The sequence below is a fragment of the Cydia fagiglandana genome, chromosome 15 (assembly GCF_963556715.1).
Source record: "Cydia fagiglandana chromosome 15, ilCydFagi1.1, whole genome shotgun sequence".
Lineage (NCBI taxonomy): Eukaryota > Metazoa > Arthropoda > Insecta > Lepidoptera > Tortricidae > Cydia > Cydia fagiglandana.
In genome coordinates, this window is record NC_085946.1 from 16,377,259 (window position 1) to 16,396,998 (window position 19,740).

Below are 19,740 nucleotides of genomic sequence, written 5' to 3' on the forward strand. Positions count from 1 at the left end.
TTTGGTTGGATAGCCAATAAATGTTAAGGTGGCCACTGACGAGCCTTTCAACAGTCCAAAATCCAAATAGCGTGGCTGCAATCCAAAATCGGTCCGTGAATGTCAAAAACGTACAATGTTTAATATTAGGATCCATTTGGATGAATCCATTGTAACGGCATCCATTTGGAAGGCTCGTCAGTGGCCTGCTTTAGAACTACCCGAAAATGTAAGTACAAATTATTTGTTCACTTTTATTTAAATACCTAAAGATACAGAGTCTAGACAATGTGTAAGGTGAGTAACATTCTTAAAATTTCTGGAGGAAACTTACCAGCGTTCATTCCCGCCTGCTCCTCAGCCTCCTCTTTGACAGCCACCTGCTGTCCCCACTCGCCCCACTCTCCCCATTCCCACTGCTCCCTATCGCAAACCACCGGCGCGTAGGGATACTCCTGACGAAAACAGGGTAAAAATATCTGAAGCGAGTAATAGTTACAAAAATACAAATCAAATCGTACAGCTAAAGAACCATGTCATAGTGTCAATAATATATACTGCCCTCCTAAGCTAAAAGGACGTATTTTCAATGAATTTAATGCAATGATAATTTAAGGCCTGTGCAAGTGTGCACACCGGCTGCGTGTGCGTGACGTGCACGTGCGCGTGCGGAATTGTAGTATACAGATCCATATGAGAGACGGCACACCGCTTGCGTGACGTGTGCGTGTGCGGCTCCAACATTTTAGCGCACGCACACGCAAGCCGGTGTGTGGCTCGGCCTTTACTTAATACTGCTTTTTAGCTTATTTAGGACTACTTAGGAGGGCAGATAAGGTCTCTATTATAATATGAGGTATCTTTAAAGCTACTTTCATATTGATTGTCACTGTGACAATAAGGTACGAAATGGGTCGGAAATTAAGACGAAACAGGAGCTGAGTTTTAAATATTTTAGGTAAATATACCCGTGTCCCTAACGGAAGCGGCTTCTAAAACTAGTGCGATAAGGACAAGGCGAAAAATCTTGCGTAAAATCTCAAAAATCGAGGTTTCGTAGTCGACTGTTTCCTCCTCCAAAACTTAACCAATCGTAACCAAATTTGGAAATCTAAATGATTATGAAATTATCTGTGTCGGACCGCTTTGCTTTTTTGGCTCATTGATATCAGTTTTGAATACTACGCCTCTCATTGCGGCATAGTCAATGAGGCCATTTTGGCCATTTTTGTAGGGCTCTAGCGCCTTAAAAAACAAAAATATCAAAAAAAGCAAAACGGTCCGACACAGATATTGACAATATTAATCTGTGTTGAAAAAATCATTGCTCTAGCATCAAAACCCACGGAGGAAACAGTCGAGTACGCTAGTATGGAGAAATGACCACTCCTGTTGGCTCTTAAATTCTTTGACTTTACCTATCTACCTATTTTATTTGCAATTATTTACATGCTAAAGAACACTAAACTGATATTTTCTTTATTTATTTCCCTGTACTTAGGGAATTATTTTGTTTATGTAAATAAGTTGCAAGAATTAACTGAAAGTGGGATACATTTTAAATGAAACTAGAATATCTGTAGGTAAATTAATACTAAATATACTTTAGAAAAATTGCTATTTATACTTAATTTCGTATTGAATTTATGGACCCTATTTAGGACCTTAAATTGATCTAACCTGTTGGTTCCAGGTTTCCTGGTATACTGCATCATAGTGTGGCTGGTCGTAGCTCTGCTGGTATTTTTCCTCCTCTTCTAGTAGGAAGTTCGATCGAATATATTCCATGATGATAGTTAGTAACTAATAACTATTATAATACTTAGATGCTCAACTGTTTTGTGATCTTTGTACTTATCGATATGGTCTATACCTACTAATTAATATTCTCTTATAATCGCACTCTTAAAAATTAGTAACCAGGAATCTTTATTAAGAGTAATGGCATATTTTCTCTTTATATATTTTCGCGTTCTTAACACTGAATTCAAACTAAGATCATTAAATAATTCCCTGATTATTTTTTAACGTTGTAAAAACACTTGTTTAGCGCTTATGATCACCAACAACGGATAAGACTTTTCCTACACTGTAAAATATCTCTTGTCCTCTGAACGAGTTTAAAAGTTCAGGTCCTGAAAGCGAGCCCGGGCTTCAGCGACTGAATGCGACACGGGTGCGCGCGCGCAAGGGGCGGGACCGATCCACCGAAGGGGCGGAGTCACGATGTGGAACTTTTTGAAGCTATATGGACTTCGTGAACGGAAAAATATGCCTATAAACAAACCTATTTACAATATTTCACTATTATTTGTTCCTGCGTTAAGATGGCCTATTTAACTATATGTATCTATTATCTATTTAAGTATATAAAGTATATCGTCATCTTGTTTTCTAAATAGTACCCACAACACCTGCCTTATTGAGCAGTGGGACTAGCGGCCCGATTCGAATTATAAGATACGTCAATTAATAGATCTAGAAACGATATGGATTAGATATGTCAGTGTGTTGTGACGTTTCTTCAAACCAAACAAAAACATCACTTTTGACACTGATACATGATATCCTTTCTAGATCTATTAATTGACGTTCCTATCTTAAGACGAAACAGGAGCTGGGTTTTAAATATTTTAGGTAAATATACCCGTCTCGCTAACGGAAGCGGCTCCTAAAACTAGTGCGATAAGGACAAGGCGAAAAATCCTGCGTAAAAATCTCAAAAATCGAGCTTACGTACTCGACTGTTTCCTCCTCCAAAACTTAACCAATCCTAACCAAACTTGGAAATCTACATGATTATGGAATTATCTGTGTCGGACCGTTTTGCTAATTGATATCAGTTTTGAATACTACGCCTCTCATTGCGGCATAGTCATTTAGGCCATTTTGGCCATTTTTAAAGGGCTCTAAAAAACAAATACATATATCAAAAAAAGCAAAACGGTCCGACACAGATATTGACAATATTAATCTGTGTTGAAAAAATCATTGCTCTAGCATCAAAACCCACGGAGGAAACAATCGAGTACGTTTGTATGGAGAAATGACCACTCCTGTTTGCTCTTAAAGTTCTAATCAGGCAGTAGGCCGATTTATGTAGGTAATTATCCCATAATATTTCTTTATTTATATTGACCTAGTTGGTCGTACGTCGTACAGTTCGGATGCGGATCTATTAAATAGGCGCAGCGGCTCCAAACGGGTCGTGTAACCAGGCGGCACCCATTGACCACTCGCGATCTTAGATAACAGCATCCGTGAGATCAGTGCTCGTTTATTTACGTTATAAGGGACCTGGATCCTCTGTGGCTCGGTCCAATTTGTGTATTAGCACAGAATAAATAATAGAACTAGGTACAGAAGACTCACTCTCTAACAAAACGCGTCTGTTACGATCAGCACAGATATGGCCGCTAGGTGGCGACAGCGCCACGCGCGGCTTATGGCAAACCCCAAAATTGGGGCGAAACGGATGCACTTTTAGCTACCTGTAGCAAGAGGTGATTTAGAGATTGCGTTCAAGAGGACCTCCATAAATTTGACATATCTATCTTACAGATATCTTTAAATTATCCGTATCGTAACTTGTTGAAGTCTAGTAGAAATCTAATTCATTTTCCGAATCGAGCCGCTACTCAACTCATATTAAATACGACAGTGGTACCTACGGTGGCGGACACTGAAACAGAAAATGTCCTTACACAAGCAACCCTAGTGATTAGTTTGATTAATCTGTGAACTCACCAACACGACACGGACCTGGTTAGCGAAGCCCTGGGGACTGCGCCCCTGCCCCCTGTTCCCACGCTTGGACGGGTGATAGGTTTATTACGATAGTTATTAGGAAGTGATGACATCTTGGGACCCTATTATAAGGCATTGCTGTAAATACTAAAGTGTATTTCGGATGATAAAAAGTAAGCTAGTTTTCGGACATGGAATTTGAATACCTACCAGTAGCGAGCGTCTGCCCCGCGGACTTGCCTATTTTTAACCAATTTCATATAACTTTTAGGAAAAAGTAGGACATACATTAGCTTTTTTTCCATTTTTTGAAAGAGAGAGAGAGAGAGAGAGAAGAGAGTGTGTGTTGGTCTTAGAGCCGTAAATTCGAATCTTGCCCGATGCGGTTAGTTTTATATTTCTTCCGTATTCCAGAAACGTAATATTTAAGTAAACTAATAAGTAGGTACCTACCAACCAACTTGAAATTTATCGGATATCGATTAACTGGAACAAACATCGTCTAAAAACTGATAAGGTGGTGTTACTAGTGCTCGACATGCTAATGCCCAATAGATGACACCCTGCTGTCACCTCTATTGACAATGACTTAAGTTTCAAGATGACATGACATGTAGACTGGGACCGCGTCGACCACCAGTATCACCACCTTACATCCAATGTCCAACTATTTTATTGGGTACCTAAACTATCTAGTTTACAAATACAGTAGTTTGAAAAATAGTGAAAAAGGTAAAAAAACCGTATGTTTTGTTAATAATTACTTACAGGCGATGGATCGTCGCGTGCGCATGTTGTGGCAGCTGCGGCGCCATTTGTAGTTTTTGTCTTCGCTTTTTATCGCCGCTCGATGATAGCTTTGTCATTGGGTGAGAAAGTTATGGTATCTCGTGTTTTTACTTCACATTTGTATCAACAACTTTGTGGAGTTGAACTTGCTATAAAATATATCTGGAATCAAATACTCACACGCCTAAATACTTACTTAATCTCCCTACAGTTCGTTTTTTTTAACATTAGAAAGAACTCCACAGAAGCCAGCGTGCTGTTTTTGTCAGGCTCTTTAATTGTTAATAATTATTGAATTATCTAATGTAGCATGGTCAATACATATAATTTGTAAATTCAAATTATTACCGCTAAAAGTGCCGGATATGGAACCACAAGCTTACTTCTGCGAAGTTCTTTCTAATGCTAAAAAAACGGACTATGTATAATGCTTGACGCCTAGGTCGTCGTCTCTACATACAGTGAAACCTGGTTAATTGGCACCTGGATAAATGGAAAACCTCAATAATTGCAACCAAAAGTCCGGTCCCGGTCCCTTGACACCAAAAGGCCTCTATAATTGAAATTTTGGAACCTCTATAATTGCAATTTAGATTTTAGTGCTTTTCGTAATTTTGCCTCTATAATTGACCACATCGCAACTTAAGACCTCTATAATTGACACTGTGCTAAAAAATCCGTTATTTTTGCTCTTGTTTTTACCTCTATTATTGAAACGAGTCTTGCTTATTACCTCTGTAATTGAAATAATGTAGTTGTATACAGCAGAAACGATATTTTAATAGCAATGATCATTTTATTTATATCTCCATCCAGAATTTAATTTATTTATTGGTTATCTATCACAGCCTGTAGTAGGTGAAATAGTTTTGATCAATAAAAAACAAAGTATGCTTTTTACATTCTAATAAAACTTTCTTCTACAATTCAAGGGAATTTTTTAAACCCAAATGATAAGAAAATAAAGTGGTAATTAATGTAGTGTAAAAGTGCAAGTATAGACGGAAGCAATATATAGAATATAAGCGTGTAAATCTACTTAAAATGGTTGTTTGCACCTCCATAAAAGAAATTTGTCAGAACGCAACCTCTTTTAATGAAAACCTCTATAATTGACACAACGATTTTTTGAACCTCGTTAATTGACACGGCCTGCTTAAATGAAAAACCTGGTTAATTGACAAAAATTGGCCGGTCCCTTGAGATTGCAATTATCCAGGTTCCACTGTATATCTACCATCACTACTGTATTTACATACATACATACTTATCAATACTAAATACTAAAATGGTAATGTACACCTAATGACTTAAGAGTCTGTAGGTACCTACCCTAATCTGGTTTTCTGAAATCGCGGGCCAGATGCAGATGTGTCGTTAGAAGGTTAATACCTAATAATTTAATGCCATTCTTTAGTTTTATACAAAGATTATTAAAGTGTTAATTTCATTGAGCGCCGAAATCAGTACTGACCTCATGATGTTATGATATAACTCAGAAATAATCTCGGTCCCGCTTAGTGCAGGGTTGTCACACTTCAGTTTTGTAGCCGTTAAACGGGGGAGAAAACTCATTTATTGTAAAATAAGTGTTATAAAATGAATACAAAACTAAAATTAACTACAACTAAAATTTAAACCTAAAAATTAAAAATACCTATCAAAATTTTGCGCCCTTGGTAAGGTGCCCATCACGCAAGCAGCGTTCCCGCGCTGGATTGCTATGGCCAATCTTTGCCGTTAAACTGTTTATTTAACTTAAAATCTCGTATAGCAGTTTGGTCGGAGCGTGGGGATTTGACTATGTGGGGACTATGTGAAATTAGGTAGGTACCTACAAACAGCAACACTTACTGTCCATTGGTGGACCTTATGCCTTTTGTAATAAGGTTTAAGAAGTGTCAATTAACTGAAATCTGAAACGTTATAGCCAATTTTTTATCGCATGTTAGGTATATAAAGAACCATATCTTTTCAAAATGCAATGTGTGTGTGTGTTCTTAGTGTAGAATCACATTTATCAGCAGTATCAGCATCGAGCCGCATTTTATATATGAGAAATTGCTCAATTTGCTCATTAGTATGAATGAAGTTCAGATTTCCGATGCGTACGCATCTTCATACTAACGAGCGATTACATTACACATTTATAAAATGCGGCAACATACTGATAGATGTAGTTCCACCCTTGGGCACAAATATACCTACCTACTGCTACAAAAATCAGTCGCGCCGTATGCTTGTTTGCCACCGACATGGTATAAAAAAATATTTACTTTAAATGGCCAGTTGGTCGACAACCCTGCGTCCAAAACCTGCGCACAGGCACTGATGAGTTGCGCAGACGCCATAAACAGCCGCTGTTCATCACGCACTCCATTATTACACGCTCCACGACACTTTCCGACCGTTTCGTGGCCCAATTGTTTCGTCATACTACGTACAGTCAGTGTCATATAGTAGGTAGCATCCAAAGTATTCAAATAATTCGGTACACCATATATTTTGTATCGCCAGGGGTGCGAAACTCCTGACTTCGGCCAAACTCGGCTCCGCTCGGCTCAGCATTGCTCCGAACAATTATTAGGGTTGACACAACTTGACGTTCCTTTGCGTGCACAACCACAGATAAGATAATGGCTTGAATTTTGACAACTCTAAATAGCCGAAAGGGATAGTGCCATATATTAGAAAGTTACCAGAAGATTTTCGGTGAATACCTAAATAGGTACTTACCTACCTACTGGCCCTACTGCACAAGGAGACCTACTGTATGTATCCATGTGTTACCTACTGTAAAAGGCTGTAGGGATTTAAGAAAAAACGACATTCATACAACAGTTTATTTAAAATAATTTTTCATACCAAAAAATCGAGATCCATTAATGTTGGTGTCACAAAAGCAGCATTTAACTACTCAAGAATAAATTATACACATAATTAGAAATGCCTAGGAACTAATATTTTTTCTTTTAGAATTCTTTGCGTGATTTTACAAAATGTATAGTCGTAGGTACTTAAAGCGACATCGAAGATTACTTATCATAGTTTTATAAAGTAGGTACGCAATAATACTTAGGTAGGTAGGGTTTACTCGGGTAATTCCGAATGTCGAAAACTGTCGGATAATTCCGAAATGAGACTTTTATTATGATGGAATTAAGGGTGATTTTCATCTGAATTTCGGAACTATCTGACATTCGGTATTACCCGAATACACCTTACCGATTTTCAAATAACTTGTGTGCATTTATTAACTAAAAAATTAAGTAAACTCGCAAAGTAAAATCCTGTCTATTTATTTAGCTAGTCATCGATTTTTTGAGGAATTTCATTTCAGTTACGTAATACTTTGATAATCATATAATATGCAAGATGCTATGCATTTGTTTGACACTTTAAAGCAACTGGTTTAAAAAGTAAGATTACTAAATAGGTACTAATCTCTACATTTCGCCACAGGCTTTACCTAACTCTACGGAATGCAACCAACGCAATGTGAAAAACTGAGCGGGTGAAAATATTATTATATTACTTAAGTACTAGAAGCTTTGCACGAGTGAATAAAAAAAAAGGCGATGACTTTAGATGAGTAGTCTCCTATTAAAATAGCCTTGTTCTGCAATAAAAGATTATTTATGATCATTCAAATCCAGAAGCACCTTAAAGTGGCTATTATTGTATCTTTTTTTTATACTTAGAACAATAAGCAATATTTTGTTTTACATTCCAGTTTTCCTATTATTAGGCGAACCGCGAGTTGACACTTGACTTTCGTTACCGTCTGCGTAAACTCTATCGCAGTCCATCTCGCTCGCACTGATTTATTGGTGCGATAGAGAGGGAATGCGATCGAGTTGAGGCAGTCGCTAATGTAATGGCTCCTCTACAGGATGGGCCAGCGCCGGCCACTCCAAGGGACGCACCTATGCGGTAGAATGAGAAAGCAATGTCACTTGCACCCTCTAACGCATAAAACTCGTGGTAGCTATGCAGGTTACTTATACAGTAAGGTTCATATTCGCCCGGTACAAAAAAGTAGTACCTAAGGTTCTTTTCGATGTGAACGACCACACTAATAGACATAGACTCTACCTACTCATATCTCTCATGTTTCCATCTCACTCGAGTTGTATTGCGTTGTATTAAAGCTAAAAATGCCACAGATTTGTCAAACGATTTTAAACCTTAAGCTATAGACAGTGGGGGTGAAGAATTAATTTGTTTAAACGAAGTTACTTAATTGCATTGAATTACATTTTCGCCACTTTTAAGAAATTCGCTACGCTTTAAAATCGTTTCTCAAAAGCGCAATGTTTTTATTCTGACAAGCGTGAATATTCATTTATCTACTAACTATACTTAGTCAAGCAGATCTTGTCAGTAGAAAAAGGCGGCAAATTTGAAAAATGTAGGATTTGAATTTCGCGCCTTTTTCTACTGACAAGATTTGCTTGACCATCTATATAACCTTAGACTTCTATAGAATGGTTTTATAGGCTGGAATTTGTTTTTTGAAAACATAAAAAAATATCTCAATTAAAAAAATCTATAGTTATCTGTATCGTTCAGTAATAATAAAACTTTCCGGCAGTTTAAAATTCTTATATGCAGTATCAAAACGTAAATTCCCGCCAAGTTTGACAGCTATTTTTTTTATTTCCGCGTCTAGACTAGGGTCACGACTGTAGAGCCAAAATCCTCACGAACGTGAGAGTGGTGTAGCTGACTACGCTGCGCAGTTTGCTCGCTTGCTACCGTCGGTTGTCTTGCGTCTCGGAGTTACTGAGCGCGGATAGGGAGCTTGCGCGCTTCATACTGTGAAATTCAATATTAGTTTAAAACAGTCTATTGTTTTTGGATAAAGAATGGCTCAAACGATATGCATCCAGGCCATAATTATATTTAAAAAAAATAGATAAAAAAACATTTTAGCCCCCATTCGCACGAGAGCTTTTTCAACACTCTAAATTTGATTTAACGACCAAGGCTTAGGTACAGTCGAAAGTCCAACAACGCTTGATAAAAAGCGCCACCGCTGTCGTGTGAATACATACATGGTTATTCATTTGTGTCATTCAAACGCTTTTTTAACGCGCGTTGAAAAAGCTCCCGTGCGAATGGAGGCTTAGACTCCATGGTACATACACAATTTTTTTATGAAAAGAAACGAAATAAAAAACTTACTGAAATGTTTGTGAAGAAAGGAAGAAACTCCAAGAAGGAACATTACGAAACAAATGCAAGCCATGCCGTATGTAGGAACATTGCTTACGGCTCTTACACATTCCCAAAGTTATTTATAATTTGATTATTTAGGTAATTACATTTGCAAAACTTCTACCTTTATTAGCATAGCATATTTATAATAATCGGAAATACGAAACCAGCCAAACTTGGAAATACATCCCTTTTATAGGGTTTTAAAATATGTCAGCCCCGTATTCTATATGTTGCAGTCTTCGAGCAACACCGGCTTCCGACACGGCTCGAAGGTTGCAGTCAAAAGTGTGAACTGGTCAAAAGAACTTTTAACCGACAAAAACAGGCAAAACTGCTTTTGACTGAGCATGTTGGTCAAAAGTAGTTTTACCTGAAAATCATACCTACTTATTTCTGGCAGCAGTTTCGTTTAAAAAAAAAAATAACCCTAACCTACCTATCTCTGGGAACAGTTTCGTTTTTTGGGCGTAGCAAAAAAAAAATAACCCTAACCTACCTATCTCTGCGAGTACTTTTGACTGATAGTAACAGTCACAATTACTATTAACCAATGATTTTCAGGTAAAACTACTTTTGACCAACATGCTCAGTCAAAAGCAGTTTTGCCTGTTTTTGTCGGTTAAAAGTTCTTTTGACCAGTTCACACTTTTGACTGCGACATATACATATATGTAGGAGAGGGTAAGAGATAGCACGGCAAACTGCTATGTTGCGTATCGTATGACACGCTTGCATCTCCGTTATTCAAAAGCGGTTTAAGTTAGACCAAGAAAAGACTGCAACGATTTTGATAGCCCACGCAGTGCAAGTGTTATTTTAAACGTCAAACTTCTATAAAATTATGACGTATAAATAAAACTTGCACGAAATCGCGGAGTGAACCACGCCTGCCTATACCCTATAGAATAACATATACTAATCTATGCCCTATAGTCCCTATAACATTGCTATGGCCGTAACCAATGGGGTTGGTCGGTAGAAGTTTTTTTTATCAGAGGGCGCCAGCATAGGTTTACCCTGCCTGTCAATTACAAAATTATCTTTTTTTAATTTTTATGATCTGAGATACCCCTTAAACCAGCGGTCGGCAACCTTTTAGCAGTCAAGGGCCACATATAGCAGTTAACAAAGTGGACGCGGGCCGCACTTTGTTAATATTGATGACTTTATCCGACATTATCATTTGTCAATATTACATACAAAATAGCCAGGGAGGCTCGCGCTGGTTGCCGACCGCTGCCTTAAACCAAATCTCATAGAAACAAGGGGAAATCTGCTGGCGCCATCTATTGAAACCTTTGACAGTTGTCAACCCCATTAACCAGCACACCCAAGGTTTACCTTTCAGGATCAGTGTAGTCTACGTCCGGCAGACAGGCGGAGTGCCGCCCGGCGAGGCGGCCGAGCAGGCGCGCGGAGGACCGCCGCAGCGACTCGCGCAGTTTCGAGAAACCAGTCTCCCCCTCCCGCCCCTCCTGCCGCGCCGGTGTTATGCAATTTACACTCCATTTTGTTTCAACTAAAAATTCGTATGGGTTTTTAAGGTTAGGTTCCATTTTGAGGTTAGAATTTTCAAGGTCAACAACATTTTTTCATATTTTTGTTGCAATATTTTTTCCAATTAGAGAAAATTTGACCTTTTTTACATCTCAAATCTATGGGGATGTTCTAAAAATATAAAGGTGAAAACGCCATAAAATAACTTTACGATTATTCACTGTCAATTTCTTGAGATGAAAAGTTTCATCTACATACTTATTTTCGAATCGTTAAAAAAAAAAACCGGGCAAGTGCGAGTCGGACTCGCGCACGAAGGGTTCCGTACCATAATGCAAAAAAAAACAAAAAAAAAGCAAAAAAAAAACGGTCACCCATCCAAGTACTGACCACTCCCGACGTTGCTTAACTTTGGTCAAAAATCACGTTTGTTGTATGGGAGCCCCATTTAAATCTTTATTTTATTCTGTTTTTAGTATTTGTTGTTATAGCGGCAACAGAAATACATCATCTGTGAAAATTTCAACTGTCTAGTTATCACGGTTCGTGAGATACAGCCTGGTGACAGACGGACGGACGGACGGACGGACGGACAACGAAGTCTTAGTAATAGGGTCCCGTTTTACCCTTTAGGTACGGAACCCTAAAAAGAGTTCATTAATTTCCAAACTAAGAAACGAAGTCCAATTGTAAAACACCAATGACTCAAACTACGTGACAACATGTAAAGTAACTATTACTACAATGTAATGTAGCGTGTGATTTTGAAATGTCATGGAAATGATTTGAGGTGCCTACATGCTTCTAAATGCTGCTAAAACTAACAGCGAAAGCCGTCAAGTGTGTTGAGTACCTAATGACGAAAAATGTTTTTGATCATTTGAACGCGTATAGTGCGCGACAATAGTGAACCTTATCAGAATACACGAAGGTTGATATTGGGCTGTAGCCGCCGCGTCAGTTGACTTGTTTGGCAGTCAAAGTGTGTAAATTATTTTTGAATATTTTATTCAGTTTGTGGGCTATAAATTGCATAACACTGTAGACTCACCTTTTGCGAACTCAACATTAATTTTATATTTCAAAAACGAAAAAAGAAAAGAAAACAAAATGTTACATAAATATTTATTAACAGTTTAAAAATTACCAAAATTAAGATCGATGTGATATCGAGACATAAAAAAGAAACCAATAAATTAAATTATTGTGACAGCGCCAATGTACTAGAGATTCCTGGTATTTAGAATTGTTTTAAATCTGCATGTCTCTTGTAAAATATATCTAGTGTACATAGAGTAAAAAATTGCATTCACAAGCAGCACCCACATACAAATAGAAACATTTCAATGTATATAAAAATATTATACTATATCACTTACTCTCACATAACATAAAGCTTAGACCGATACACACTAACATTGGAATGACATTATGTAAGCATTATTTATTAAAACTGATAAATTGATAATTTAAATAGGTATCCATTTTGATTCTCGCAAACAATAAAATAAATAAAACTTTCACAAAATAACACAATCATGCGTTCTTCTTCAAAGAGCACTGGAAGTATCAGCAAATTAAAATCGAAAGTGAATAAAAATAAAATCGTTGTTAATTATAATATTGATTCCACACCACAATTAAATAAATGCAATTTCAACTTAATTATGTTGGTAAAATGCGGCCGAAACTTACGAAATAAAATAAAAATTTGGGTAAGTTTAGAACCGCGACTATTAAAGTCATAATTATAAAATTTGTTAAAATCCGCACCTTAAATAATAAATTTGCAATACTCCGGACGGTTCATCATCGATAAAATCTCTCTTGTTACATATTTTTTTTATATATTTTTTCGATTTGTTTCATAAAATTATTCTTAAGCATGCTAACATAAATAGATCTAAGCTAGTAGAGGTGCTACAGTTTATTTTGCGTTCGGTCGCGGCGGGTGCATGCTCCGCGCTCGGCAAAATGAAACGTGTGAGCGACAAAACGGGACGCGGGTTGCTTTATAATGAGCGAATATGCTTAGGTGTAAGTGACACTTGAATTGGCCTAATTTTTAACACATTTAAGTCTGCGATATAATAAGTATCACTATATCATCATTGATTTCGTAATGAAACGATACATGTGTAATAACACAATTTCTCACTTCCATAAACGTAGGGACAAACTGAGCCCACGTACGCGACGTATGCAATGCATTACGAAATCTGGACCCTGAAATTTGTATGTTTAGATACATAATTAAGCTGATAGTAGTAAATAAATTATTTAGCGCCTAATGTAATCAATAAAACCTGGCAAACTAAGAAAAGTGTCATCCTGCGAGACAGGCATAGCCTAGTGCAGGTGTCACGGGCAATTTTCATATTTTGCAACAACTTTAGCGTTTAACTAGAACAATTTTACCTAACCTTGTTTTACATAAGTTTCACTGTATCAATAAACTATTTTGATTTTGACTATTTTTGATACTTGTCACACGCAACGCATGCCAAGTATGTTTCAAACTTTTACATACAAATTTTAGGGTCCAGATTTCGCAATGCATTGCAGACGTAGCGTACGTGGGCTCAGTTTGTCCGTACCTTAATACTGGCTTTCGGCGCTATTCGGTAAGTATTCCTTCTTCCATTAGGTTTAGTATGTTGGATTAATTGATATCAAAAAATGAGTATCCAAAATTGATACCAAAAGTCAGCTCTTACCAAAACCATTCCGAATTACATTAGTGATTACTGTGATTGTATTAGATCGACTCGACAGGTAATTCAAATGAAAAAAAAAATATCGGGTCAAAAATATCTGATATTGTCCTGAGCATTTAAGTGTATTCGACCCAGTTTTACCGTATTATTGAGAACTTAAAGTTCTTAAGTATACAATATTTTCCTGCCGAATCGACCGAACACATTTACAACGCTCCTTTGCTTCTCGCAGTCGGGTAATGTAACTTACACCTCGCCAAGCGTCACCCGCGTCCAAGCGTGACTTAAACTAACTTAACTAACTAACTAACTACGGCTGCTGCGTGTTGATGCCTAGCGCATTGAACAGCTTCGACTTTAGGTTCATGCGGGGCTCGCTCGCCGGGTTCGCACCCTATACCAAACAAAACATAAAGTTTAACGCAAATTAAAGGTGGAAGCGTGGAAGTAAACTGTGTTGTGTGCACAGACAAGACATCCTCCAGACTGAGCATAGTAGCGCTACCCCCTCTGCCACAAATATACGGTAGTTTTACTCCATTTTCGAGTCAAAGTGTCTTTGTGTGACGCTCGTGTCTTTGAACGGACCAATCACGGCACTATTACACGCCCCCCAGTATTTTTTAGGCAGCATCGGTTTCATGAAATAATTGCTCTAAACTCCGTCTAGAGGATTCCTAGTCTATGGTTGTGTGCGTTGATTGTGCGAAATTAAAAAAAAATGTGGCTTTCCACAAGAGTCCTTATATACATGGAGATAAGGATCCTATTCTAATGGAAAGGTCTCTATGCACGTATAGCCACAAATACCCAGTTTAGAAATAATAGTCTGTTAAGCTCTGGTTTCCTAGCGGTGCCGTTATATAGCGGCCGTTTCCATACAAAATGCAATCCATCCATATTTAGCCGTATTGTTTTGTATGGAGACGGCCGCTATATGACGGCACCGCTAAGGAAAACAGTGCTTGTGGAGTCAAAGGGGATGTAAAGATACAAAATCTAGTGACTCCGTCATAGTTTTGTGTTAACAGGAGAAAATATTGAAAGAACATATGGCTGGATTTGACTAATTTGGAATAAGGAAGGTAAAAATAAAAATAGTAGGAACTAATTAATATAGTGATATTATTGATATTAACAGCGATAAATAGAGGCCTATTGCAGTTCGGTCAACTAGAGCCGCAAATATCTAATATCTAACATACCACTTGAAAACATTCAAGCTCAATCTTTTCTTAAATAAAAGGAATAATTTCGCACAACCACATTTATAAAACGAAAGAATAAATTAGAAACACATAGAAATAAATTATAAATAGTGAACATACATAAAAAAGCACTACGATAATTAAGTACACATTATAATCGGTGTAGGGTGACCATGGTTTTGTGATTATATCGGAAAGTCCTGTGATTTCATGAGATACGATAAGGTCGATAAGAGAGAGACGGTGCGACCCACGGTGCTGGGAACGAATGAGACGAAACATGTGCAATGATGACAGTTAGTTCGCTTTAATTCTGTTAAGTACATTTTTATTAGTAAAACGTGAAGTTTTAGTGACAATGATAGTGTGTTTTCATTGTTATTGATCATACAGTGCTGTCATGCGTATTATCACCCCAGTTTATGTACCTATTTATCAAAACTTTTTTTTTCAAACAATGATACAATAAACCCAAAGTGAGTCTGACATGTGCGCAAAATGTTATACCTACACGTCCTCATTTGCTAAACACCAAAGATCAAATGAAATAAGTAGTCTCAGAAAAAATCGTGCTTTCGAGTTTTACAGCTAGAATAGTTGACGCGGTACGGTTGTTTTGTGGTAAATGAATTGTCAAATGTCAACTTTTGACAAGAGTTACCGTATAGTATACGGAGCCGTACAGCGCCATCTATTAGCTGTAAAATTGAAAGCACGAATTTGTCTTGAATTTCTACATTCTAAAAACCGAGCTTATTAGCAAATGAGCCATGTGCATTCTCGTCATACATCAGTTTTTAGTTTTTCACACAGTCAAAGCTCGTACAATTTGTGCAATAAACAAAGTGACAGACAGATAGTCAGAATGAAAGCGAACACCGCACAAACATCCGGCAACGAGCACAAGACGCGACAGCTGAGCCTTCATCCAGCAACACAACGCAACGGCATACGTGAACCAACACAACACTATTTTTACTTCAAAAATATGAGGAAAACTGATAAACAAGGAATAAAACAAATATGTAGAATCAATTTTCCTCATAAATGAAACCAAAAGCATTTTGTGTCACTCGGAGCAAAATTTATAGTTTGAATTTTGAATCTCAACATATTTATAATTTAAAAAATTTGCTTATTTATGTCGATTTCACAGTGAATTATAATCATTCTTCTCTTCGGTACATTGATTTAAAGTTCGGTACACTAATTTTAATCACAAAAATGTGTGCATCTAGAGATACGCTTCGAGGTCGAGGAACTTTTCGTATAATGAAGTCAAATGGCTGCTCAATACATGTTAACATGCTTAAGTCAGTGCTAAAGCGCACCAAAAGTTAAGTCAATACTGACCCGTAAGAATTATTATAATTCTCGTAATAAAATCGACCAAAGTATGACATGAGCAGTCGGAGAGTGCGTATGTGTTGCGTTGCGTGCGCGGCGAAGGTTTATTCGCGAACCTCGTCGTGATGGTCGGGCGGCGGCTCGTCGCGGCCGGGGCGGCGCCGGGACTGCTTGACGATGTCCAACGCCTGAACACAACCCCAGTGTTACACGATATCATACCACAATGACAGTGGCGTAGCTAGGCGTGGGCGAAGTGGGCCGTCGCCCGCGGCCTCGCGCCCCGAGGGGTCCTCGCGCGAGGCCACTTCGGGCACAGTGAAAGGGCCTCGCAGATGCGACTTCGCCCACGGTTAGATTAGTTCACGCTACGCCACTCAACAATGACATACGGTGGCGGATTTGCCATAAGGCCCAGAGCGGGCCTAGAGCGGCACGATATTAGGGCGGCGGTCTATAGATTATAGATGGGTGCTTAGAAAGGGGCGGCTAGTAGACTACAGGGTCTGGGGCCCTAGGGCGGCTAACACTGCAAATCCGCCACATTTGACATACGTCGTTGAACAAGGTAATAACTGACGCGAACACTCTTGACAAATTCAAACATCCAACACATTAGAAAAATTCTTTGAATTTATTAAAACATATCTGAAATTATAAAAGGTAAAATAATGACAAACGAATTTCCAGACTTCCTAGACTTCAATTAATTACTAAAAGTTGTTCACCCAGGGAAAATTAACTTTTTTTAAATTATTGTCACCCTAATTTGAGTTAAATAACTTTACTACACAACGAACAATCTACTGCATATTCTTGTAATTAGAAGAATCTATGAGTAAATGATAAACTAAATTACCTACGACTGGAGTAAAAATTAAATACCTACATTGTTACAGGGCACGATTTACACGTCACGTATAGTTCGTTTTTTTTAGCATTAGAAAGAACTTGCAAGAAGGTAAGCGATCTTGACATGTCTTTTAATGGAAAAACGCTTTTTAAAATTCAAAAACTATTACTTACGAAAGCAGAAGAATATAAATGATTGTATTAGATTCATAATTGTTACATATTTGCCGTAACTTAGTTTAAAAATGTGTTTTTCAATTAAAAGACACATAAAGATTGTTTACCTAATTTCTAATGCTAAAAAAAACGAACTACAGGTAGGAATTACAGTGATTAGTCTAGCTATCTACCCCACTAAAATTTTCAACTAGCCAAAGGTGATGACGTCAGTTCAAACTTATTATGCCCTTTTCCTTGCCTGTTATGAATGTTTAAAAGTTAACACCGCTTTTACAGTACACCTTTGACATTTACCAAGAGAGAAAATAGCACTGACGTCTCAAATTATATTAAGGAGCACTTAATTATATGTATATAACACCTGTTTGTAACATTACCTGCTTTTCGACAAATAAATGAATTGGTTGATTGATTGATTGATTGAAGGGCTGATTTAGACGACGCGCGAACTCGCATGCGATTTTATTTAGTTACATTGCGGACTGTTGGTTACGTCTAATTCAACCGACCGATCACAACTCGCAATGTAATGAAACTCGCATGCGAGTACTCGCATCGTCTAAATGAGCCCGTAGTCTCAAAAACGTACTAAAAAATAGCTCAAAACTTACAGCCGTATTCGAACAATGAGATACGTCAAATACTAGATATTGAAAAGATATGGAATAGATATGTCAGTGTCAAACAAGTGTCAAAAATGACGTTTTTGTTTGAAGAAATGTCAATTTTAACACTTGTTTGACAGTGACATATCTATTCCATATCTTTTCAATATCTAGTATTTGACGTATCTCATTGTTCGAATACGGCTGTAAGTTTATTTTAAGGACGATGCACAAGTGTAGCTCTATCACAGAACTTACTTGTTGTACGCGCGCCACTTGCTGGCAGCGTAAAATGAAATCGTGTTAAACTGTGCCCCGTCACTAGCCAACTACGACTCGTACAGTCGCCATCAGATATATCGGAGCGGTCAAGGTGCTCACAAATATCTGAACACGCCTCTATTGTCAAGGCGTTAGAATGCGTGTTCAGATATTGTGAACACCTTGGCCGCTCCGATATATCTGATGGCGACTGTACATACATAATAAGAAGATATATTGCGTGTTGGGAAGCATAAATAAAATGTTTACTTAATTACATCTGGAATATAAAAAAGTATATAATTGTGTATCAAAATGTAAATAATAAAAGAACATATTGAATATTAAATTCGCTACAATAGACAGTGTAAAAAGTTAAAATAAAATTGTGTCCTGTGATGTAGAAGAATGGCACTTCACTTGCCGAAATTCCAAAGAAATTGCCTGTTATAATTTTATATGTTTACATTAATTGTTTTGACAAGGCCACGTACGGCATAGCAATAAGTAACTGTTATGTGGCCAAGTGAAATGCTATTCTTATGTACGATTTACATCAATCGGATAAAGTGCATTTCAGTGTCACTTAAATAAGGACTGTATCTGCTGTATCTAAGGTTTCAATTCCTTCAACTCAAAAGACTTAGTCCAATGTGAATCGTACATCATGTACAGTTTGTAGTGCATAATTATTTTCCATCGTATTTTCACGGTAACGTACGAACGTGTCTTGCTATTCCAGTCAGTCTCGGTACAAAAAGTACTGAGGTTGATTGAAGTAACATGACAACACGAACGTTTCCGAAAAAAGTACGATGGAAAACAATTACGCACTACATCTGTAAGCCCATACGCATTTGTGGTTGCAACCGCACGCCATTGCACTTAACCAACGCATCTGTACATGTTAAATAAACGTTAATGTAATTGTAAGCTAATCCCTTGAACGTTTTACACAACGCTGCACACTTACGCCTCGGTTATAGTGTATTTTTTAAACTGAGCTAGTTTACTCAAAGAGTCAAAAGAATACAATACCATTGAGTGATAAACCACAAATTAGGATAACTACCTCGTAGTAAAAGATTATAACCACCTTGAAATGTTACTAGAATGTTGAGAATAGAGTGTATAACGGAGTGTCAAAGATAATTTACTTTGACAATCCGTCTCTATACACTTTATTCTCTTTTCCCTCAGTATGGACAAAAACAATAGATAGTATAGAGGGGTCCTGTCATTGTCAATTTTGTAGTCACGGTACATTTACTGCCATCTATCGAACAACAATTAAAACTTAAAATAAAATTGAAAATGTATAAATTAATCAAAATA

The 19,740-nt window shown here is 37.5% G+C and overlaps 1 protein-coding gene across 1 annotated transcript in view; it reads right to left on the minus strand.

The window, feature by feature from the left end:
* Positions 1-12,346: 12,346 nt before the first annotated feature.
* LOC134671516 (kinesin light chain) overlaps positions 12,347-19,740 on the minus strand; it is a 39,123-nt gene continuing 31,729 nt past the window's right edge. The window contains exons 12-13 of the mRNA XM_063529382.1: positions 16,624-16,695; positions 12,347-14,346 (exon numbers count right to left, since the gene is read on the minus strand). Coding sequence (XP_063385452.1) covers positions 14,263-14,346; positions 16,624-16,695 — 156 coding nt within the window. The 3' untranslated portion in view covers positions 12,347-14,262. The remainder of the gene's footprint in view (positions 14,347-16,623; positions 16,696-19,740) is intronic.